Genomic DNA, 25,622 nt, shown 5'->3' with positions numbered 1-25,622 from the left:
GAAAAAGGGAAAAGTAAATTAAGTTATTAAAAGAAAAAAAAAGTTTTTAGTTTTAGCAAGAAAATAATAAATAAGTATATAATAAATTTTGCAATATATTTTTTAAAAATATAATATTTTATATTTAAATCCAAGGCTAAATTTAATTAAGTAAATAAATGCATATAAAAAAAAAAGAAATTTTATATTATAATAAATATGTATATATATATATGTAAGAGAAGATAACCCCCCCCCTTAAATAAATACTTAAGCTAAAATTTAAAAGTATCGCTAAGCTAATTATATTAAGAATATTAAGGGTTATTTAATTAAAGCAAAGGAATATTAATAAATTATAAAGGCTTATTTCTTAAATTGCTTTATTTTATATATAAGCATATTATAAGTTTAGCATTTTAAATATTAAAGTTTAAAAAATTTAATAAGTTTAAGATTATAAATAATTAATATGCTTAAATAATAAATAAAGATATATTTAATTAATTTTAATAATAATTAAAATTAAGGTTATTTAAAATAAAGTTAAATAAATTAAAATTTATTAAAATATTTAAAAAGGAGTTATTATTTATAATACTTATAAGATTAATTTCTTAAAATAAATAAAGTTTAAGTTCTTATATCTTAAAATAATTAATAAATCTTTTTAATTATTTTTATAAAAATATATTTAAAAGGTAAATATTATTAAATATTTAAAGTTTATAAATATTATTATAATAAATCTTATAAATAATAAAAGAATTAAATTAATAATAAGTTAGTTTTTAAAATAAAGAATAATTAACTTTTCTTTATTTATTAATAAGCAAAATTAAATTATCCTTTTTTAAAGGAATAAGTTAAGGGAAACTATAATATATATTTTATTATATAGCTTTCTTTTTATAATTTAAAATTAATTTAATTACTACCTTTATATCTTATAAGAAATTAAAAAATAATTAAAGCTAGGAATTAAAAATATCTTAAGTAAATATATTTAAAGTTTAAGTTTAAATATATTATATAGGAATAATAATTTTAATTAAAATAATTAATTTAAAGTTATAAAGAAGATAAAAGGAATTCTTTTTATAAGATTTCTTAAGTAAAGTTTAATTAATAAAGAAAGTATAAAATAAGATTTATACTTAGCCTTTAATTCTTTTATTAAGTATTTTTTTAATAATAATAATAATAATAAAATATTTATATTTAATAATATTATTAATATAAGGGTTATATATTAAGATTATAATTTTCTTAACTTTAATTATTAAGAAATATTAAGTAAATTAACTTATATTTTCTTATCCCTTATTTATTATTATCTTTATTAAAAGCCCTTATTTAAAAAAGAATTTTTAAATAAAAAACTTTTTAATGCTTTTTTAGTTAGCTACTTTAAAAAGTATAGTTTTAACTTATCTTATTAAATTATATTATTTTTTAATTAACTTATTATATCCTTAATTAAAAGGTAAATATTAAATATTAATATAAATTTTAATAAATAATTAATTTAATATAATTAAAATAATTTTATTATTATAAATTTAAGTATTTTACTTATTATAATAAGGATAGCTAATAATGGCCTTTTTAATATTAATATATATTCTTTTTTAATAATATATAGCTTAAATTTAAAAATAAGTAATATTCCTTTTATAATGCTTAAGAGGAGCATAATAATTCTTAATAATTTCTTACTTTTAATTAAAGTTATTAATAACTTACTATTATAATAAATCCTTTTTAAGTTATTTTTAAAGAGTTTTTTTATAAATAAAAAAATAATAAGCCTTTTTATAAAAAAATAATTATTATTATAATATTAAGTTTTTAAGATAAGTTTTATAATAAAGGTATTAAGCAATCTTAAGTAATTTTTTTAATTAAAAATAATTATTAAGTAATAATAATTTTTAATTAAATAATTAAAGTTAAAATAATTAATTAAAAAAAGTATTATATTAATTCTTAATATTTCTTTTAAATTTATAATTTACTTTATTTAATAACCTTAATAGCTTTTTAAAAAATATATTTATAATAATATTTTTAAAACCTTTAATATAATAAATAATAAAATTATATATTTTAATTATAGCTAGCTACTTTATAATATAAGCGCTTAGTATATTTAAGGTAAATTCCTTTAATTATTAAATTAAGATATTTAAATTTATCTTTAAGGTAAAGTAAATACTATAAATATAAAAGCATAAGCATTTAATTATATATAAAATAGCTTTATATTTTTATTTTATTATATTATATAGCTTTTTAATTTTTATTTAAATATTACTTTTATATTAAATTAAGTATTATAATTTATTTTTAATTTATATAAGGTATATGCTTTATTCCTTAAAACTTGCATTTATTATAAAAATAATTTTATTATTAAAATAATTAATATTAATTAAGTATAGCTTTAAAGTAATTATAGCTTTAAGAGTATTTATAGCTTTTTAATAATTTAAAGTTTATTAATAAAATATATCCTTTTTTAAAAGATTAAATAATAGCTTAATAATAATTTTATAAAAAGGCATTTATACTTTATAAAAGTTTAATAAACTTAAAAAGAATTTAAGCTTAATTATATTCTTATAAGTATTTTACTTATTAATTTTAATAATTTTCTTATTTAATAAAAATTAATTAAGTATTTTATAAGTATAATTAATAATATTAGCTTACTATTTATATTATTTTAATTTAATAATATTAATTACTCTTTTAATTAGCTTAAAATTATAAAGAATATTATTAAAATTCTTAATATACTTAGCTATATATTTTTAAATCCTTAATAAGGTAAGTACTTCTTTATTTTTATAATTTATTTTTAAACCCTTAATTATAATATTATTAAAAAAGGATTTATATATTATAGAAATTAAATTATAAAAGATTTAAATTATATATTATATAAATTAAGCAATAAAATTTATAACTTTTATAAGTAAGCTATATTATTAAAATAATTTAATTAAAATAAAAAAGGTTATAATATTTTAGCTTTTTTTATTTAATTTAATTTAATTATATCTTAAAAAAAAGTTAAAAAGAGATAATATTTTATATATTATAAACTTTTTAGCAAACTTATTTATTAATAATAAAATAAAAGCATTTTTAATTATAACTTTATTAATTTTTAAAATATTATTAATAAGTTAATAATTAAAATCCTTTTTTTTTATAAGAAATTATTAATTCCTATAAATAGTATAAAATTCCTTAATAACTTTACTAGCTTATTAATTCTTAAGCATTTTAATAGCTATTTTCTTTAAAGCTTTTAAAAGCTAAATTATCTTTATTTAATATGCTTTATAAGGAATTATTTAAATAAATTATAATAGCATTATATTAATATTAATTTAAATAATATAAAACTAATTTTATGCTAAAGATTTCTCTTAATTAAAAAGTAAATAAGTAAATATTTCTTTTTCTTATTTTAAAAAGAAATTATAATTTTTTTATAAAAAAGCATTTAATTAATTAAGCATTAATTTTAATTCCTTATTAATTAAAGAAAACTTAAGTTAAATTTAAGTATTATATTTACTTTTATAATTCTTATTTATAATTAATTTTACTTTTTCTTTATAAATAAGTTTTTAATTAATTATGCTTTTAAAAATAATATTATTAAAAAGATAATTATTTATAAAATAAATTTTAATGCTTATTTACTTATAAAGAGTTTTAATTAAAGATTAAATGGTTTTATTAATTAATTTAATAATAATTAAAGTAAAAGGAATCTTATTAACCTATTTTTTAATATATATAGCTCTTTTTTATAAATAAGCATTATAAATATAAGTTAATATTTATTAACCTTTTTTTTTAACTTAATAAATTTTTTAAATCTTAGCTTAAAAGTTTTTTATAAATATAAAAATTAAACTTTTTATATTTTTATTTAAAAAAATGCTTAAAATCTTTTTATTTTCTTTTATTTTAATATTAAGATAAGTTAGCATAATTAATATATTAATTAATATTAAGCTTTAATTAAGGCTTAAAGAAAATAAAGAAATACTTTTAAAAGTTAATAAGTACTTTTAAAAAACCTAAGCTTTTTTAAATAAAGCTACTTTAAAAAGCTTTTAATTCTTTTATCTTAAATTATATATTATTTTTATATTATTAAGAATAAAATAAATATAAAGGTATTCTTTTAATTATTTAAATATTAAATTTATATTTAAGAAAAAGGGCATTTTTAAAAAGATATAATATAAAGTATTAAAAGTTTTATTATTAATAATAAAAAATATAGCTTTAATTTTATTTAAATTAATATAAATTTATTCTTTTATAATTTTAATTAAAAATAAGGAATTTTTATTATATATTATTAAGTTTATATTATTAAGTAAAATATATAAAAGTTTATTATATTTATAATATAATAAGGGTAAAAAATTTATTTTAACTTTAATATTTAAGAAAATAAGCTATAAAAAATAATTATTTACCTTTATATAAATTATTAAGTAAATTAAATTAAAATATTTTTAATTAATTATATTTATAATAAATATAATAATAAAATTAACTTAATATTAAATAATTTATAATAAATTAATTAAAATATTAGCCTTAATATTATTTCTTAAGAAAGTAATTATATTAACTTTAAAAAATAGGTTTTTAACATAATTTTTAAAATATATTAACTTAAAAGGTACCTTTAATAAGATATATATTTTAAATTATACTGCTAATAAGTACTTAATTAAAGTTAAATTAATATTGCTAAGTATTAAAATATTTATAATATTTATTTTAATAATTATAATTAAAATTATTTAAGCTGCTTTTTCTTTAAATAATAAAAATTATATAATATGCTTTTTTAATTTTAAGTTTATTATACTTATTAAGCTTACTCTTATTATAAAAAACTTAACGTTTTCTTTTTAAATTTAATCTTAATTAACAAATAAGTTTTTTCTTTTCCTTATCTTTTTTTTATTTCTTAGCTATAATTTATTATTAATAATTTAAAATTAATTATTTTTTATCTTTTTAAAGTTTTTAAATTAAGTATAATTAGCTTTTATAATTTTTATAACTTTATTTTAATTTTTAATATTTTTAATTATATACTTTTTTTTAATATAATAATATTTATTTAAAAAAGTTTATTATTACTTATAATTATAAGCTTTTTTTAAATATAAATTATATAATTTATAAGATTTATAATTATTAAGATTAAGCTAATTTTCTTTTAATTATTAAGCTTTTAAATTATTTTTAAGGCTTTTAATAAAGCCTTTTTTTTAAATAAAGAATTTACCTTAATAAGCTTATAATATTTAATTATATAAAGTAAATTAAACCTTTTTTTCTTAAATAAAAACTTTAATTAGCTATAAATATATCTTTTTAAATTATAATTATTTTAATTATAATATAATTAAATATAAATAAAGTTTAAATATTTTAAAAAGTTAACTTAAGCATCTTTAAGTAAATTAAGAAATATTAATAATTTCTTTAATTTAAAAGCTATTAATAAATTATTTAAAGAAAGTTGCTTAAGCTTATTACATTAATATATATTATAATCTTAAGAAGTATAATTATAGCAAACTTTAAATAATTTATTCTTTTTAAAAAAAAGCATTAAAATTATAGCTTATACCTTATTATTATTAAAGTTATTTTAATTAAGTTTTATTAAAGGCTATTAAATAAAATTTATAACCCTTAGCTTAATTATTTTAAAATTATTTTATTATTTATTATAAGAAAAAGCTTTAATATTTTATTAAAATAACTTAAATTTATCTTTAAACTTAATTAAATTAAGTTTTAATTTTATAAACCTTTTAATAAATTTATTTATATTTTATAAATTTTAATTATATTTTTTAATAATGTTAATATAATTAAATTTAAATAAAGATTATTAAGCTTATAAGTTTTTATTTTAAAGGTAATTTAAAGAATTAAAATTATTTTAGCTTTTTTAAAAAAAATTTAGCCTTTTTAAATTAAGTAGATTTTAATTAAAATTATTTTATATAAATAAATATTTATCTTACTTAAAATACTTAAGTTCTTAATTAATAATTTTTAATAAAATATATTTAAAATTTAGCTAAAAAATATTCCTTATTAATTTATAAATAATTCTTTTCTTTATTAATTACTTTTTTAAATATAATAAAAGTATTTTATAAAAAGGCTAAGTTATAATAAAAGAAATATTATTTATATTATTAAGTTTTTAATTATATTTTATAATTTTCTTTTTTTATGCTTTTAAATTATTATAAGGGTTATTATAAATAATATTTTTAATAATTATAATTAGGTTTATATAATAAGTTTAATTATTAAATTTATAAAAAGTAAAAAGCTTTTTCTTTTAATTTTTTTAAATAAATTATTTAATAATAATATTTTTAATTGCTTTTATTAAATTTAAAGTAATATAGCATTATTTAAGTAATTTTAAGATTTAATTATTTAAATAAGAAAATTAATAAATAATAATTTTAAGGTTATTTAAAACTTTAATAATATTAATTTTATTAAACTTTAAGGTATTTAAATTATAAATTATAAATAAAGCTATTTATAATAAAATTATTATATTAATAAAAAGTAAGATTTTTAAAATATTAATTTAAATCCCTAACTTATTATTAATAATAAATTATAAAGTTTAATTAAAATAAAGTTAATACTTTAATTAATAATAAGTAAAATTAAATCTTTCTTTTTTTTTAATAAGTTTTTTAAGATTCTTTTCTTAACTTTAAGTAGAAAAAAATAAATAGTTTTTAAGGTTTAAAGGTACTTTTAAAATAAAAATAAGTTTAAAAAAACTTTAAGCTTAAAAATATAATATATATATTATAATAATTTTTATTAAAATAATAATAAAATAAAGAAACTTAAAAATAATAATATTTTTAATTAAAGTAATTACTTTTAAGGAATTTATCTTTAATATTATTATAAAATATTTAAATTAAAATTTAAAGAATAAAGGTGTTAATAAATATAATAAATAAAATAAATTTAATAAAAGGATATTTTATTAAAAAATAAAAATTATAAAGCTATAATAAAAAAAGCCCTTTAAATTTATATTTAATGCCTTATTTATTAATATTATATTAAACTCTTAATAAATTAAATTTAAGTTTAATTAAAGCTTAAGTAAAGTTATACTTTAAGTTTAAGTTTTTTATATAATTTAATTAATATAAAAATATATAATATAATGCTATTTATTAAATTTATAAGTAAATAAGGTAAGTATTTTAATTTCATATTATAGCCTTTTTTACTTTAAATTTAAAGTTATAATAATAATAATAAATATTAATTAAGAGTTTAAAGTATTTTTAATTAATATTAAGTAATATTTATAAAGTTTAAATTTATTATTTTAGTTTTAAGTTTATATTACTGCTATATTTTAAGCATAATCTTTAGCAAAAAACTTAAAATAAGTTTAAAGCTTAATAATATATTAATATAAAACTAAGGTAGTATTTTATTTAAATATTAAAAGCATAAAAGATATCTTAAAATTAGAAAATAATTTTAAGGCATTTATAATATTATTATAAGTTTAATTATACTTAACTTTTCTTTATAATAAGTTAAAAATAAATATAAGCTTTAATTAAAGCTTTAATTTAAAATATGGAATAATTTAATAATATTTAATATAAAAATAAGAAAAAAGAAAGAATTAATAAATAATTAACTTATAATTAACTTTTTATTTTTTTTATTATTAATTAAAGATATATAAAATTAAAATTAGCTTAAGCTAAATCATTAATAAAAATAAGCTATTTAAATAATAAGGAATAAGTTTTATTAAACCCTTTTAAGGGTAACTTAAGGAAGAGCTTTAATGCAATAAAAAAAAATAGGAATAAAAGGGAATTAAAGAAAGGGAAAAGATAAATATTTTAAAAATTCTTAAAAATAAGAAAAGCTTAATTAAAGCATTAAATATATATAAAAAGAGAAGAGTTGATTTCTTAAAAGAATGTTTAAAATAAGCATAAAAGCTAGCTTTTTATAGCCAGCCGGAATTTAGCATAATACTATTTCTCACGTAATTCCCTGCACCCGCTAATAATACTTTATAAGTTCTTTATTTAAGGTATTTTTAAAAAGCATCTTTAATTATTGCATTAATAAGGGTAAGTTTATTAATTTATCCTTTTTATTAAATAATAATTAAGTTAATAATATTTATAATTATGCAAGCCTTATTATAATTTATTAAGTTTTTAAGTATTAGCTTTTATTTTAATTTTTTTTATAATTTTATAGCTTTTATCTTAATTTCTTCTTTATCTTAAAATTTTAATATAAATAAAATTAATATATTATTTATTTATATATTTACCATTTTAAAGAATTATATAAACTTTATAATTATTAAGTAAGAATTATATATAAAGCAATTTATTTTAAGCTTTTATTAATAATATCTTTAATATATATTAAATTAATAAATATTAAATTTTATTATATTATATAAGGATTAAATAATATAAATAATTATGCTTAAAGAGTATTTATTCTTTAATTCTTTTAATAGCTTTATAAAGATTATCTTATATAATTTTAACTTTATTTAAAGGTAAGCTTAAGTAATATTTTAAAATATATTATAATTTAGGCTTTGCCCATTGTAATTAATTAATGGGCTTTAGCCCTATAAAAATAGGCTTTAACGTGGATATAAACGGGGAGTAAACCTTTTCCTTTATACTTTAAATATAAACCTTATTTAAACACCTTATAATAAATAACCTAAGGCTAACTTATAATATATATTTAAAGTCCTCTTATATTATAAATTTATAATATAATTATATAAAACTTAATATAGCAAGACTTAAAAAGAATAATAACAACTTATTAAGCCTTTTCTTATTTAAAGAAACTCTTATTTTAAGAATACTTAGCAACTTAGCTAATAAAGATAAGGGCTAAGTTTATAATAAATAAAAAGGTAATTAATGCTAAAGGGGCTTAATTCTTTTATATATTTAATTAACTAAGAACTTTCTATAATTACTTTTTACCTTATATTAATTTTATAAAAATATTTAAAAGGTAATTAAAAAGCTTCTTAAAAAAGGTTTGCCTTACGCTTAAGAATCTTTTTAAATAAAGATATACTAAGCTTAACTTAATTGCATTGCAATAATATTATAAAAAGAAAATAGCAAAATTTCTTACTTAATTTAATTAATTTACTTATATAATAAAGACTTAAAGTTAGTTAAATAAATATAAAATATTATTAATAACTAATAACTTAACCTTTATAATAAAAGCCTAGCTTAATTATAAGGAATAGCTAAATATATTTAAAGCTTTTTACTTTGCCTTATAGCAATATAAAGGTATTTTTAACGCCATAATAAGAAAAGATAATACTTAACCTTAAAATAGCAAAGTAATAAATATTAATATTATAATAATCTTAATAAGTAAAGTTAAGTATTTTGCATATAACTAACTTAGCTATTATAAGCATAACTACCTTAACCGCTATAAAAAAATAAAGATATAGTTTTTATTAATTAAGATTAATAAAAAGGAAAAGTTTATTTAAGAAAATATAAAATTCTTTTTATAAGGTAAGGCCTAAAAATAATACTAGCTTAGCATTAATTTAAACTTAAAGTAAATTAACTATATATTAATTAATTTAACCCTATAGGAATGCTTAAAATTTAGGAAATTCCTATTAATAAAGTAAATTACCTATAATTAAGCATTAATTAATTATAAATTATATAATAAATTCATAATCCTAAGGTTTTAAGTAAGGAAGCTTATATAAAAGGCTTATATTAAAGGATTATAAAAATGCTATTAGCTTAACCGCTAACTTATATTTAAATAATTATTTTTTATTAGCTTACTTTAATTAATATATTAAATTATAAGGGTTAAAGCATGTTAATTATAAATAATAAGCTAAGCCTTTAATGCAATTAAAAGGCGCTAAGGTATAATTAAATAGCTAAGTAAAAAGCAATATTTAATTCACAACTAAATTATAATATCCTTTATTTTTTATTATATAGCTACTCTTTAAGGCTTGTTATAAAAACTTAAAAAAAGAAAATATATTATGGTTTGAGCTTTGCTTATTATAATTAATTAATAAGCTTTAGCCTTATAAAAATAGGCTTTAATATAAGTGCAAACGGAAAGTAAATCTTCTTTTTTATACTTTAAATATAAACCCTATTTAAACACCTTATAACAAACAACCCAAGGCCAGCTCATAATAAAATATAAAAATTATATCTTTTTTTTAAATTAATAAGGGGGTAAGTATAAAAATTATTTATTAGCTTATTCTTTAAATAATTAGGCTTTATATTAAAATTAATCCTTTTTTATTATTATTATAATCTTAAATAATAAATTAAGATTTCTTATAAGGTTTTATAATTTTACCTTTTACCTTTTATATTATATAAAACTTAAAGAAATAATGTTTATTATATTGCTTTGCTAATTATTTTTTAATTTAAAAAATATCTTTAGCAATAAGGTTATTAATTTTTATTTTATTAAACTTTTTAAATAATAAGTTTAATATTATAATAACTTTATTTTATTTTAATTTAATTATTAAATTATAATTTTTATTTTCTTTTTTAAGATATATAATATAATAATGTAATTTTTTATCTTTAATAATAATAATTATATAATAAGTTATATTTAAGGTTTTATAGCTAAGTTTTTTGCTTATAAGGGTTGCATTTCCTTATTATTATTTTAATAATATAATTAAATAATTATTAACTTAAATATTATAGCTTTATTTAATATATTTAAGGTTATATTATAGCTATTTATAATAATAACTTTATATAAACCCTTTTATCCTTTTCTTTCTTTTTATATATAAACTTTATATTACAGTAAATATTTTATATTAAAGATAGGTTTAACCTTAATATTTAATGCATTTTATACTTATTATTTAATTATGGTTTTTTATAATATTTTTATAGCCTTTAAAATAGCTTTTACTTACTTTTATATTAATAATAATAATAATAACTTATATAATACTTATAAGTAAATATTAAAAATTAAAAGCATAAGGATTAATTTATTTAATTTAATAATATTATTAATAACTCTTATAGCTATTTATAAAATAGTATTATTATTTATATTATTATATAATTTAATATATAAGATTTTATATGCTTATTTAAAGGCTTAATAATATTTCTTAACTTTCTTAATAAATTAATATACCTTTATAAAGATTTATTTATATTTAATTTTTATTATTTATATCTTTAAAATAAAATTTTAAGGATGTAAAGTTTATTCCTGCATTATATTTAATAATATTTAATAGTTCTTAATATATATTAATTTAAAATATTTATAATATTTATTATATAATCTTTATAAATATAAATTTTAAGAATTTCACTCCTTAAAAAGCAATAGCTTAATTCATAATATAAAGAATTAAGTATTTACTTAAATATATTATATTAATTAAGATTTTATAATTAAATTTATAATTATTGTATAACGTAAACTTAAAATACTTAAGTATAAGTTTATTTATTTAATAATAATAATATATCTTCTTAATTTATATTATTACTTATTTATTAATATTTAAATTATTAACCTTTTTAAGCATTTAGCATAATTAATTTATTAATAAGTATTTAAAGTAATAATAAAGTTTCCTTATTTTTATTTTTAAGAGGAAATATATAGCATTAATAATTTAATTTAGGAAAAATTATAAATAACCTTATTTTTTAAGTATTAATATAATAATTATATTATTAAAGGAAATTATTTTATTTATAATATTATTATAATATACTTAAAGCTTATTTATATTTATTAAGTAAAGTAAAAATAAAGTTTATGCTTAAATAATATAAAAGTTAATATAATTAATTAAGGTAAAAACTTTTATTATGCTAAGTAAATTAATAATTATTTCATTATTAAATTTAACTTTAGCTTTTCTTATAATAATTATATTAATTTAATACTTTAAATCTTCTTATTATAATATAAGAAATTGCTTATATTTAGCCATAAATATTAATAATGCTTTTATATTTAATAAAATTCCTTAAAAATAAGTTTAATTATATTTATTCTTTAAAATAAATTAGCTAATTATAATAATTATTTCTATTTAAAAGATATTATTTTTAATAATTTAATATATAAATGCTTTATTAACTAGGAAATTAATATTTATATAATAAACCTCCTTATTAGGTTTTACTTTTATAATATAAGTATCGCTATTATAATTATTATTTTAATTTTATTTATCTTTATATTTATAAAATTTATCTTTATTATTTATTTTATATTTCTTAAACTTGCTTAGAAAAGTATTAAAATTATTATTATAACCTTTATATTTATGTTATATTAAGTAGCTTTTTCTTGTTAAATATTATTTATTAATTAAATATTTAATTAATTAATATTCTTTCTTTTTATAAATATAATATCTTTTCTTTTAAAGTTATTCTTTTCCTTTTTCTTTATAAGCATTATTACTTTAAGCTTTATAACTAATGCTATAGGATCTTAATTACTTAAAGTTTAAATAGCTTAAGTTTAATTAGCTAAATCTTTAATTTCCTTAAAATGCTTAAAATTACAATTATTATTCTTTTTTTAACTTTTAATTATTATACTTATAATTAATATAATATTAATTTAGGATTTTATTTATAATATAAATTATAATTATATAGTTAAGTTATATTTTTATTGTAAATCTTAGATTTAAAAATAATTCTTTATATAATTAAGTTAGCTTAAAAAAAGCTATTTTTAGCTTAAGAACTTCTTTATAAGCTTTAATTATTGTTATTTTTAAGTTATTCTTTTTAACATAATTTAGCTTAATATTTATTAATAAAGTTATAGCTTATTAAATATTAAATATAAAACCTTATATAAGTTTTTATTTAAATTTTATGCTTTTATTTTTATAAATATTATTATTATTTAATTTATATAATAATATTAATAATTAAGGTTTATATTAAAATGCATTTTAATTTTAAGATATGTTATTATAAATATATTAATTTAATTTATAAAATAAAGGTAATAAGCCTTAGCTTAATCTTTAAGTATTTAAAGAAAAACTATATAAAATTAACTTAGCTAAATTTTAATATAATAATAAATATTAAAAAATATCTTTATTTTATTATTTAATAAATTATATAAATTTTTAATATATTTATAAAAGTTATTAAAGGTTTTTATAAATTATATTAATTTTATTAAATTTAAGCGCTTATTAGGAATATATTATAAGGAAAGAATTTTATATAGGTTATACTTTTTATTTAATAAAGGTATTTTTAAGGCAGCCTAAGGTTATGTTAAGTATGATATATATCTTTAATATAAGCTTTATTTTTATTTCTTTGCTAATAATAATAAGCCTTGCTAATTATATTAGTTTTTAATAAATTGCATTATTAAGTTTAGGTTTTATAATTATGCGCTTAAAGCTAGCGGTAATAATAAAAGTTATCTTAAGAATTATTTTTTTTAGCGATTATTATTATTTAAAGCTTGCTTATAATACTTATAAGAGCTATATTTATAATTATTATTTTTAAAGTTATATATAATATTTATTTATATTTAATTTTAAGGTTAATAAAGTATTATAAAGCTTATTATTAATTTATTTTAATCTTTCCTTAGCTTAAGTTATAATAATTAATTATAATGCTATAAGTTAATTATTACGTTTTATATTAATGCCTTGTATTTAAAGGAAAACTTTTAAATATTATTAATAAGGATTTAATAATGCTTTAAATATTGCTTATATTTATATTATATAATTCTTATAATAAGTAATAAAAAGGTTATTATTATAAAGGTTTTATTATATATAGCTTGCTAAAGTATTTATTAAATAAGTAATTAAATATTTTATTAATGCTTTTTATATAAAGGTTATAAATTATAATTTTAAGTTAATATATTTATAATAAGCTAAGTTAATTAAAGTTTAAGCAAGTATTTTATTAATTATATATTTTTTAATAAAAGTTAATAGCTTTTTAGCATTATTAATTATGCTTATAAGTTTTTATAATAAATATTATAAGGAGTAAAATTAATAAAATAAAGAAATATTAATAAAATAAATAATATTTAAAAGTAAGTTAATAATAATAATTTAATAATAAATAAGTTATAATTATTAAAAGGAAAAAGTTATTAATTCCTTTAAGCCTTAAAAGCTAAGGCTTTTTTTTATTATTAAGTCCTTTTATATTAATTAAAAGTATAATATATAACTTATGCTTACTTATAATATAGTATTGCATTAACTTTAGCAATTATAATAATTATAAGCTTTATTTATTTAATAGTTATAATAATTATAAGCTTTATTTATTAATAAAATAAAGCTTTATTAAGTTTTGCTAGGTTTTAAAAAAGATTTAAAAATAAGTTTGTTTTTAATAAAGTTTTATATAAAATAAATATATTTTTTTTAAATAGTAATAAATATATATATAAATATTATAAGGAATGCTATTTAATTTATTTAATCTTTATAATATTTACTTAGGGAGTTTAATAATATAAAAAGGCTTAAAGAAGTAGTTATTATTATATAATGCTTATTAATAAGGAAAATATAATTTTTAAGTTAGGGAAATTCTTATAGGGTTGCCTTTTTTACCTTATTAATTTATAATACTTATAATTATTAATTAATATTAATAAGTTTCTTATATGTATAATAATTATATAGGAAGTAATTATGTATTAGTGTTGTTCTATTTAAGTTTTAAGAGGCTACGTGCCCCGGAGGGGATAACTAAAGTAGCCTTCCAAGTGCGAGGGTCGTACTTGCCAACAGACAGTCTGGGTTCTAGCTCAAGCCGCTGTGACATGAGATTGTTTGTCCAATTCGACACCTTCCATTAGGTTTGATTCAGCCGCGTCTATCATGCCACATTCAGCGCCTGCTTTTAAATTGGTTGTTGAGAAGTCACTTGGGGCTCAAATGAGCATGACATTCGAATAGAGATAGAACTGGGTCATTACACCAAAACCGCTTCAGCCTTGCATATAGACTAAGCCCATCTCGTATTTAGGTAGGTGGAGTTTACAACCGCCGGTATAATGCACCTCAACTGATCAGAGCTTGGGCCAATAAGACCCAGTAAAGGACTGGTACCAGACTACCTTGTGATGTATTCCTGCAACAGAACCTTGATCATGGGTGTTTTATCAGCATGATGATATTCATATGAGAAAGACAAGACACGTTTACCACTCTCTACTCATATTACCTTAATTTGTGCCCTGTGTTGTTTACCCTGGGGTATTGTTTTCACAAACAGATTAAAGCACACAATCTTAGATAAAAAATAATTGATGATGATAATATCGGGCTGATGAGTGACAAGAGACCAGCGGCAGTAGAGACCACGGCTGGCACATCAGGCATTGAAATCGCATAATTAACAACACTGTGATTAGAATTTCCGAGTCAGCTGTCAACAACATAAATGATGTGAAGTGTACAGGTCCAGTGCCTCTTTTGTTGCAGTACGTACAGGTACAAGCCATGATAATGCTCTTGGCATTACAATGTCCTTCTTTGTCGCTCTTTTGGAGCAACAGGCTTTCGTGTGCCATAAAATCTTTCGAAGATGGAAGTTTATCAAATGTTTGAGGTCTATGTGAATTTGCGTGAATTGCGAAGCTTCGGACAGATGTTTCTTACAGCGGTTGGGATAGATTCATCGAGGGGCCTTCTTCACGAGTATTGATACACACAGGACTTTAAAAGAGTAACTCATTCTCGTGGAGGTGACTTTATGTTGACTGAATTTGGCTACCATTATTACAAAGAATGTACTTCCTCCCATACTGATAAAGTGGATGTTTGTAGTACATGAAAATGCTCCCCATCCAAATGCCAAACTTGCGCCTTTGATCAAGCCCGGAATCCTTCGCTACACTGATCGAAAGAATCACCTGTCAGTAAGAAGAGAAAAAGAAATCAGGAGGAGATGATGATTCAGATCTGTGGAAAGCACTTACGCATAGACTGACTACGTCACTTCCGCAGGACTCAGAAGCCGTGTCAGCTTGGCAGTTATACGATATTCCGGTTGTTGGATCATCGTAGCCTTCAATCGTCTTCGTTCCCACGGCACAGAGGAAGTACTCTGAGATACATGGGCCGATGCTGGTGCTGATCTGGAGGTTTTGGACGGTCTTGCAGCTTCCGTCGTAGACATTATCTGGAAATTGTCAGTGGTGAGGCCGTGGGATGGGTGAAAGGATCCCTGCACATTGAGGTCTGGTTTAGGGGCGCGATCTGGCAAAGTTGAACTCGTGCAAATTGGAGACGTCTTACATTGTGTAGAACCGGTTCCAAGGTCTACCGGGGTTCCGATGGCGAGGTTAGAGCCGGTACAGACTGCATGGGCGATGTCAAAACCGCCCAGCATGGCAAAGGAAGCGAGAGAAATCGTTGAGGGTCTCATTTTGGCTTGCGGCAGTCTTTCGCACTTGAAGGGCTGTTCAGTGGATGAGAAGCATGTTTTCCTGTAGAACCCGGTAGTGATAACAGGCTCGACTTTTATACATTTAAACTCTTTGATTTCCCGGATGCATGCCCGAAAAGCTTGGGCTTGACGCTCCACCTTCTCGCTTCTACCTCCAGGGCTGATACAGTCGCCATTCCTCATTCAGCAAGTGATCTCGTATACGATGGGCGTCTGCTCAGATAGAAGGCTGCTTGCGCTCGAGCCGTCGTGGTTCCTGCATGTCCAATTTAAGCCACAGCATTAAGAGATCACGTCCGATTGGGTAGAGTGGGTAGCGAGTAAGCACGGTGCCCCCTTTTCGCTGACTAGCGGCTGGAAAACGGCTACGACGGCAAGCGAAAGGCTTGTTTCCGCCACAGAAAGCTTGTCTTTCCCTCGATAGCTTGAGACATAGCTGCAGGTCCATGCTCGCAGCAACGGCGTATTTGGTCGGCATGGCGTCGCCCGAACTGCAGGCAAAAGGAGACGGCGCAATCGCACAAACATTTCTTCACTGCCCGGCTTTCGGACCCGAGTTGGGGGAAGTTTGTCTGGTCGCGGTGGGTTGGTAATGCCTCCGGGAATACACCGGCCAGGCGAGGAACAGGGGACAGCAAATCAGGTTGCCCCTGTCCCTGGATGTCATGCGCCCGTGGGCGACCAAGCCCCAGTCGGTTCATCTCATCTCCATGATCAACAGGGTCTTCCCGATCAAGCATGCCGCTCGAGCACAGGATCAACCCAGCCGGCCGGACAGGACTTCAGACGCAGGCCACCTGTCCATAAATCACTGATCTCATTCCTCTGCTCCCTCTGCCTTGTGCTGCGTGGCTGAAGAAAACAGATGTGCTTCAGAGACGAAGGACCCAATCCGTCAACTCAACGCCTCCAAAGTCTGAAGAACTGCTGGCTCCTATGCTCAACCAAATTCGGCAAGGGCCAAAGTCAGGTAGGTCCACGCGACACTGATTAGGCCCTGCATTGGAGCTCGTGGGCGCCACACGGGTTGGGCCACATGCAGATATTAAGCTCAGGGTATCACCAATCATCACACATGCATGCATCATGCAAACTGTGTACTTTGCGAGAACTATGAAATACCCCTGATTCTTCAATTCGACTTCCAGCAGCTCTCCCTCCGGATTACATCCACATGACGGCTTGATTACGCCCTCCCCAAAGCCCTCTCGTCTACAGCCTCGTTTAAGTATCTCAACTTGAGGCTCTCAGCTGAGTTCTTGATCACAGATCAATCCTGGACTTCTCAATCCAGTGAACCAAGTAATACAATTGGGATTGACAGCATGGATATGGCAACTCATCCATTTTGGGTGGAGGACAGGTTAAATGGTGGATCTTATGCTTGGGACTTGCCCATGAGCTCTCGGATCTCTCCAGCTGAGTTTGCTAATCCCTCGTTGATGTGCTTTGAAGCTTCTGAAAGGGGCCTAGTCAAGCTTCCCGTTTAATTCACCCAACTGAGCAATTAGATTCATAGTCAACTCTTTCTGCATCCTCCAGATGCTGCGAAATGGGTCAAACCAATCACCTAGCCAGCAAGGTATTGCAGATTACCTAGGTATGCTTGAGTTTGCACAAAGCTGTCATTGAGGAATGAAGGTGTAAGTAGACCACTGCGGCATGGCATGGCAGCGATCGAGGGATGTGATAAGCTGTACAAGGAACAGACAATAGTGTACATGATTTCAAACCAGGTGACGGTTCAGTATTCCCCTATGTATAGGCACATGGAGTGATCCGTTGTGAATGCACCCAAAATCAAAAGAGTTGTCACTCCCTTGAAATTAATGCAGTCGACGACCTCGAAGACAGACAGTATCAAAATAGCAAAGAAGCTGGAAAGGAAAATGCTGTCAGCCTACAGACATTCTAGCAATATTGAGGGATGGGCACATGTTTTCTGGCCCAGGGACTTGGTGATCGTTGGAGGCTTGGAAAAACGTAGGTTCCTAATTAGGTAGGAAGGCAGACAAGCTGCGTAAAGGGGAAGGTGCAGGAACAGGAAAAGTCAGTTGCTTAGAGAGATATTCATTGATATCTAGCTAGGTACCTGAATGTACCCCAGGTGCTGCACTTCTTTCTAATCATAGCTGGTTGACTTTTAGGTCTGCACAAGCATACTCCCCCCTTGGAGACACAACAGGACATTGACAACTGCTGCCCTTCTTATCCAACCCTTATCCAACCCTTCAAGTTCTCGACAGACAAAGAAGATACGCCAGCTACCATGATGGTGAGACCATCGCTCCTGACCACTATGAGACTTCTCTTTTTCTTCTCCTTCTTCTTCTTCTTGGTCGTCGCGTCCATGAACGCGATCCCCACAGGTGAGCAGAAACACTACGAATTGGTCATTGGGGCCTATCGCGTTACTGACGCGTTGCTAACCCGACCGTGCTTCACAAGATCTTGTACAACAGACCACGACCGCGTCGGCACCGGCTTTGGAAGCATCCAGGGAGCAGAGAACTGGAAACCAAGTCATTGGGCCCATTGTGACTATCGCAACCGAGTCAACTACCACAGTCATTGTCGAGGTGTCATCCACTTCTCCACCAACAGAATGGGACACCACCTCCATGCCTACGTCAACCTCGTCATCGGTACAACCTGTCCAGCCAACCAGCTGGGTGAGCACCATTTGGGTGACACCACAAACGGTCTTCAGCACCAGCTTCTATACTGTCACAACCCATCTAAGCCAGTCTCCTCCCATATCCCAGTCAGATCTCTCCTTGTCAACTTTCCAATCCTCAATTTCATCGCCAAGCAGCTCAGCTTCTCAGAGCTCCTTGACATCAATTACCAGCGCCTCAACTCAGTCCAGTATGTCTGCTAGTCTTCTGTATTTGGCGTTGTCCTTCTATTAATTTGCTGGCGTGCTTTAATTGACAACCCTCTCGCACGACTCGCAATCGGGTAGGAAGACGCCAGATAATCGCTAATAATGACGCGTAGGACTGTCTTCTGGCACCGCCACAATGAAGCTCACTACGTCAGCTTCCAGCAGCTTGACTTCGGCCACTTCATCTGTCACTCTAGGTTCAAGCCAGGGCAGTGGAAGTGACAGCATGACGGTTACTGGCGTTCCCAACAGCCCTACACCCACACAAGGTGAAACTTTCACAGGGTTTCCCATGTCAAACATTACCATTTGTATTGATGGGACGGAATACCACCCGCCACTTCCAGGGCAAGACCCCTTGATGATCATCTTGAGCGATGCCACAACGGCCAAGATCACTGACGCAGCCATCGAGCGAGATGGGGTATCTCTTACTATCCCGAACTATGGAGAGCTGAGCCAGAATGAGGGATCCTCAAGCCAGCAGCTATCGTCTTGGTCTGTGCAATTTTCCACACGCCAATTTCGGCCTCCATCATGCTTGTTGAGCATCTTTGAATGTTTCAAACAGGCAGAGGCGGATTTCAAAAGTGCGGCAATCTCCATGGGAGACTCTCTCGCCTCGATAGGCGCCCTCATAATGCAGGCCGGCATTGCTGATGCGGCTACTGCTGCTGGTTACGCTTCTGAGGCCAGTAACTACAGTGTCACCGCAGTTTCCCTCATGAATGGCATGAGCTCCACCTTGTCTAGCCTCGAGGGTTCAGCAGAGGCACTAGATGGTGCTATGCAGGCAATCAATGAAGGTTTAGAAACCTTGACCTCGATCGAGATGGAAGACCTTACTGAGGCTGGTCGTATTTTCAGCGCCTATCCTGAAGTTTCCTTGGCGAGGGGCATGCTTAGCAACCTCTCAAACATCATGAAGATTGCCTGGGCGAACTCGCCCACTGTCATTCAGAGCCTCTGGAGCCTCTGTCAGGGCCAATGGCTACCAATAACTTCAGGTGGAGCGTTGATAACAAGTGTCTGGGGCCTCCACGAGATCGGCAAGGGAGCAGTGACGGAACAGAAACCAGTGGAGCAGCGATTACACTTCATCTTACTTGAGCAGGGGTTTCCCATCAGCATTTTCAACATCTGGACATTTGCCCTTGACCAAAACAGGGGCACCAAGACTGCTGCGGATGCGTCTGTCAATGATGACCTGAAGCACAGGGGGCTAGAGCCTGCTTATGGACCTGGGTACACCACAGGGATCACCAGGCCAAAGGCAATGCTCATCCGGTTGATACCATTCGTGCGCGTGGTATATTTGCACCCAACCTTTGAGCAAAAGAAAAGATGGTCTATTGTCTTGGACGCCCTCGAGGGCACGCATGCAAACGGACTCAACCAAAATCGATCGTTTTTCAGGAGCTCTTCTGCCTCTGGAAAGCGTGAGCTTGAAGATGGTCAAGCACAAATGAATCTGGCAGCCTTCTCTCATCGGAAGGGTATGTTTCCAAATTGGGAATACACGAGAGATTCGTCTGGAGGCGATGGTGTTACAATATTCGTTCCGGACAGCGGTGCGTCCATCGATGGACCCGCTTGGCAAGTAAGTCATCAGGCGCAGGATGCCGTACAATCCATGCTGACCAGGCCGAACAGGCTGAGATGCGCAATCCAGAGTGGTATGTGGCTCCGAATGAATTGACTCTGGCGAATATTCCGGAGGAGCTCCAGGCCCCGAGAGATATGTTCGATTGGGGAGCACACGGTACCGATATGGCATGTCTGGCTAGCGGCCATACGTTCAGTCTCGCACCTAAGTCTAACCTGTATCTCATCAAGACGACAAATGCGTGGCTCGATAAGACTGATGTCCCAGGGGGCGATGATGTCTGGATGCTGAATCGAGCCTCTCCCGACTCGCTACACGATGCTTACTTTCACATTGTGCAGACAGTCAAGAACCAAGGGCTGCAGGGGAGAGCAGTGATAAGTAATTCAAACGGTGAGCGCTCCAAAATCAACGTGATGAATTTATTCCCAAGACCAGAACCGTTTGAGTTAACTTGAGATCTGTCAGGCTTCCACTATCCTCGTTACATCAACGATCAGTCAACATGGGAGCCTTTAGCACGTGGCGAAGGCCCCGAAATGACAGAAGAAGAGGTGAAAAAGGTGATAGATGAGTTGGCTAACTTCGTCCGAGCCGTGAATGAAGTCTACGATGATATAGCCAAGGCAGCTAGGTCGAACGGTGTCATCTGGATTCAAGCTATAGGCAACCAAGGTGCTTACCCTTATGGGGCCGAAGACCCGCGAATAGTTCCAGGCGTCATGGCCGCAGCTGGAGATACGATTCCAAGGTTTGGAAGCACAAGAGACAGTGAGATGATTACTGTCTCGGCAGCCCTTGAAGACGGAACTCTCTGGCCGGGTGCGTGTCCTAGAGGCGTCCACGTGGGAGATGTCTTCATACAGGATGACAACGACCCTAGACTGCCGGCGGGCACAAGCCTTGGTTGGATCGACATTTACGCCCCTGGATACGACATGCCTTCTTGTTCGGTTGACGATGGGGCGACGTTGTTCAGACCACGACAAACAAGTGGTGCCGCGGCGCAGGTGGTAAGTTACAGCTTCTGCCCCATTTTCCCGTGGGCCGTTATGGTCCAGACCATTCGAGCTTCTGCCCAACAAATGAAAAAAAAAAGGAATTTTTCGTCTGGAGAAAACAGACTGATGACCCATCTGTTGATCTAGGCTGGCCTGGTTGCGTACTTTCTGGGCTTGCCGGAAAACGTTGAGCGATTTGCCTGGAGTGACGCAAGAAACCAGCATCTGCTGTGGGGAGTCCGGATGAAGCAATTTATGACGGCTCTGTCATATCAGTGGACAGACGGGATTGATGGCATAATTCAACCAGAGTACCTGGGGAGGCTGCCTTTCAACCTTCCTAGCATTGTCAACATGGCCTACAATGGCGCACACGGGCCTATGAATGGTGAGTAGAGGTCCCATCCGACTGGCGCCTCCGCCAGCTAACGATGAATACCAGACTGCCCATTGCCACCGACAAAGATACAAGATGAGGGAAACATGAAGTTGGACCGAGCCATGTCTCCGTCCTGCGAATACAAGCCAAGTAACCAGTTGGGACTCCACTTGGATGCCGTCATCAACTCAGTCGATTGATACCTCGTTCGCACCGTGGACCACGATGACAACACTCTGGCATGCTAGCTTAATCACCACCTCCAGAGATTCTGCTACAATGATTTCGTCGACAACGTTGGAGCAGATTTCCGAAATGTCTCCCTCATCGGCCTCTTCCATTTCCACCACTGACGGATCTGTCCAGTCTATGTCTTTGTCACAATCCTCGTCCCTGGTCCCGGACCTCAGCTCTTCCCAGTTTTTGCCAACCACATCGACTTCAACTGTAGTGGAAACAAAAACTTCAGCTTGGACCTCGGAGCCCTCGTTCGAGATTACTCTTAGCTCCTCCCTCCTCATGACAGAGACAGCATCGTTTACCTTGACCGTCGGAACTAGCACCGTCTCCTCAGCAAGTCTCACAGCAGCCACCACGTCGACCAGCATTTCGGTCGCAGATACGATCAAGTCTGTATCCATTTCCGCGACGGAATCCCATCCATCTTTCCCAAGCAAGACCAAAACATCAACGACTTCGACCGCGAACCCGTCTTCGGATCACGAGACGACCACGGAGCCGGTGTACACGACCACGGTAGGCTCGGAATGCTGTCCATATTATCCGAGATGCTGCATGAACCCTCATGGTGATGGATGCGGCACCTTTGCGGCACCTACTTTCTGCACCTCAGAGCCGTGGGACCTGCCGCCCAAGTAGTGGTGTACAAAACTTAGCACAGATTCCCGCGTGAGGTTGATTGATCAAACGGGCAGGTCGGCTTTTCGGACACATGTAAGCCACTTTGCTATCGGAGTCCATACTTGTCTAGTCTTTCAGCTATTGAACCCTGGGCCGGTGAATGATGAAGGATGAATAGAAACACCCCGTAATCAAAGAACTCCCTGTGAAACCTAATCAAATTGCCACGTAAGAATTATCAACAGACACACCAAGCGATTCATGTCCTGTTAGTTGAGAACCAGCGCCAGCGATTGGCCGCCCCAACACAGCTCTGTAAATGCGACACAAATTCCTCGCGCGTGCTAGACGCATGCATCCTACATCCGCGACATGTGAAGCCATCCTGAATCTCTTCGGTCATGGGATTAAGGAAGGGGAGAATCGTGAATGCTGTGTACAAGAGGAGATAACTTTGCCTGGACGGGGGCAAGAGGCGATCACAGCCTTGTTGTAATTCACGAGCGTGCTGACCTGCTACTATGTATCGACGCCTCGAGAACTGCAACATTTAGTGTCAGCTATCAGATCATGGAAGAACGCGCTGTGTAAGATTAGATGTTCAGACCCAAAAGTGTCTGCCAATAACTTGTCCCGCAGGCAGCAGGCTAATCAATAGTGTCAGGCCAGTAGTGAGACAGCCTATACGTGTTGCAGATGTGTGTCCGCGCAAAGATGAAGACAGCCTGCAGGAGCTGCTTACTAGAGTGTGGTTCCAGCCGTATGCATCAGGTATTGTGCGCAAGACCGGGAAGTCTCTCTTGATGATGTTGGCCGAGGGAATCCCGATGACACCTCGCGTTAGCTCACTGAGAAAAGATGGCTGCAACTTGGCCTCGTTTGTAAAACACCTGAGACAGCAGCGCTGGACGGTAGGGATGCTCAAGAGGTCACCGAACTGACCACAGAAGCTGCAGCTACTTGTCGTGAGGGCGGAGAAAAGAGTGACCATGTCCACGTGGGAAGCAACCTGGGTGTTGAGGAAGATCCAGAGACAACCCGCGACGTGCCTCCCGACCAGGCGAAACTCCCTAACGCTGGCGATTGCCTCGCGAGCATGTCGGCTGACCTGGCTGAAGCTGAATGCTGAGGCGATGTCCAGGCCCAGGCACACATTGGCCATGAGTTCCAGAGGGAGCTGGCCGAGCTGGCCGAGTTTTGAGACTGGTGCGGAGGAGGTGAGAGGTTGGAAGATAGTAGCTGGAATGTCTCCAGGTGGTGGTCGGGCAAAGGCCCGATGGAGGTTGAGGGGGCGTGAGAGAAGGCGGAAGGCCTCATCAAGCTCATCGGCTGACAGCTTGTCGAGATCCATGTTGGGCGATGTCGTGATGGAGAGTGATCAGACAGGGCTTTGAAGCGGAGGTTCGAAAGACACAAGCCTGCCACACATATAACGGTCACAGTTGCAGTCTGACGCAGGATCTGTGGTGGCTCTTGTATTCGGACGGCGAGTGTTGCAGAGGATGATATCGCCGTCCACACGAACGAGGACAAACGGCTTTGGAAGCACGGGGCTGCTTTCGAGAGCACGGTCATGACAGCGGAAATTTGCATTCATGACCTATCAAGCAGAAGAGGATGCCAGTTAAAGAGCCAGGCCTCAGTCTATTTTTATTGTTTGCTGCAGAGGGGAAAGGAGGCGAGTGCCCAGGTCGAGAGCATCCTTATTAACCTCGGGAAGGTTGAGAAGATGGCCAAGCTAGAAAGGCAACATCAGCCGATTTAGACTGCGAGGCAGGCGGCAGACAGGGGTCTCTGACACCTAAGTAGCTCCCTAGCTACCCCCTAGTACCTAGCTACCCCTACAGCCAACGTCAGAGCCACCTATATGGTGCGCGATAGAGCTGACTTTCCAAAAACTCCTTGTTAGCTTATTTTCTATTAATATATTAACCCTATGGAAAGGATAAGTAAATTTAATTAATTTAAAAATTTTAAAGTTTTATTTTTTCTTTAAGCTAAAAGAAGTTAATATATAAAATATCCTTATTAATTTCTTAAAAATCCTTAATTTTCTTTCTTATTCTTAATATTTTTAAATCCTCTTAAGATTAATAAATATACCTTAAGAAACTCTCTTTTTTTTTTTTTAAAAAAAAAACCTTTTTATTAAAATTTTAAAAAAAAAACCACCTTTTTAAGAAAAGGCTAAATAAATATTTAAAGAATTAAATGTTAAAGAGAATTTATATAATTAGCTAGTAATAAAAGAGATTTATAAGTTGGAAGTAGCTAA

At 28.0% G+C, this 25,622-nt stretch overlaps 3 protein-coding genes across 3 annotated transcripts; 1 reads left to right on the top strand and 2 right to left on the bottom strand.

Moving 5' to 3' along the window:
- Positions 1–16,036: 16,036 nt before the first annotated feature.
- Positions 16,037–16,592, bottom strand: INS49_015007 (uncharacterized protein; the record flags this gene model as incomplete). Its single annotated transcript, XM_043175694.1, has 3 exons — positions 16,037–16,060; positions 16,144–16,346; positions 16,463–16,592. 3 exons carry the CDS (start codon positions 16,590–16,592, stop codon positions 16,037–16,039), a joined length of 357 nt encoding a protein of 118 aa, XP_043020651.1.
- Positions 16,593–18,912: 2,320 nt separating this feature from the next.
- On the top strand, positions 18,913–22,503 carry INS49_015006 (uncharacterized protein; the record flags this gene model as incomplete). Its single annotated transcript, XM_043175693.1, has 7 exons — positions 18,913–18,982; positions 19,076–19,481; positions 19,614–19,687; positions 20,130–21,100; positions 21,154–21,499; positions 21,575–22,119; positions 22,255–22,503. 7 exons carry the CDS (start codon positions 18,913–18,915, stop codon positions 22,501–22,503), a joined length of 2,661 nt encoding a protein of 886 aa, XP_043020650.1.
- Positions 22,504–22,674: 171 nt separating this feature from the next.
- INS49_015005 (uncharacterized protein) lies at positions 22,675–24,698 on the bottom strand (the record flags this gene model as incomplete). The annotated part of the gene is made up of 3 exons (XM_043175692.1): positions 22,675–23,117; positions 23,861–23,888; positions 24,090–24,698. The coding sequence occupies 3 exons, from the start codon at positions 24,696–24,698 to the stop codon at positions 22,675–22,677; spliced, it is 1,080 nt and encodes a 359-aa protein (XP_043020649.1).
- Between the last annotated feature and the right edge of the window lie 924 nt (positions 24,699–25,622).

This window comes from Diaporthe citri (genome assembly GCF_014595645.1).
Source record: "Diaporthe citri strain NFHF-8-4 chromosome Unknown scaffold_8, whole genome shotgun sequence".
Classification (NCBI taxonomy): domain Eukaryota; kingdom Fungi; phylum Ascomycota; class Sordariomycetes; order Diaporthales; family Diaporthaceae; genus Diaporthe; species Diaporthe citri.
Note: the sequence above shows the minus strand (reverse complement) of the source record. Positions and strands in the feature narration are given on the sequence as shown.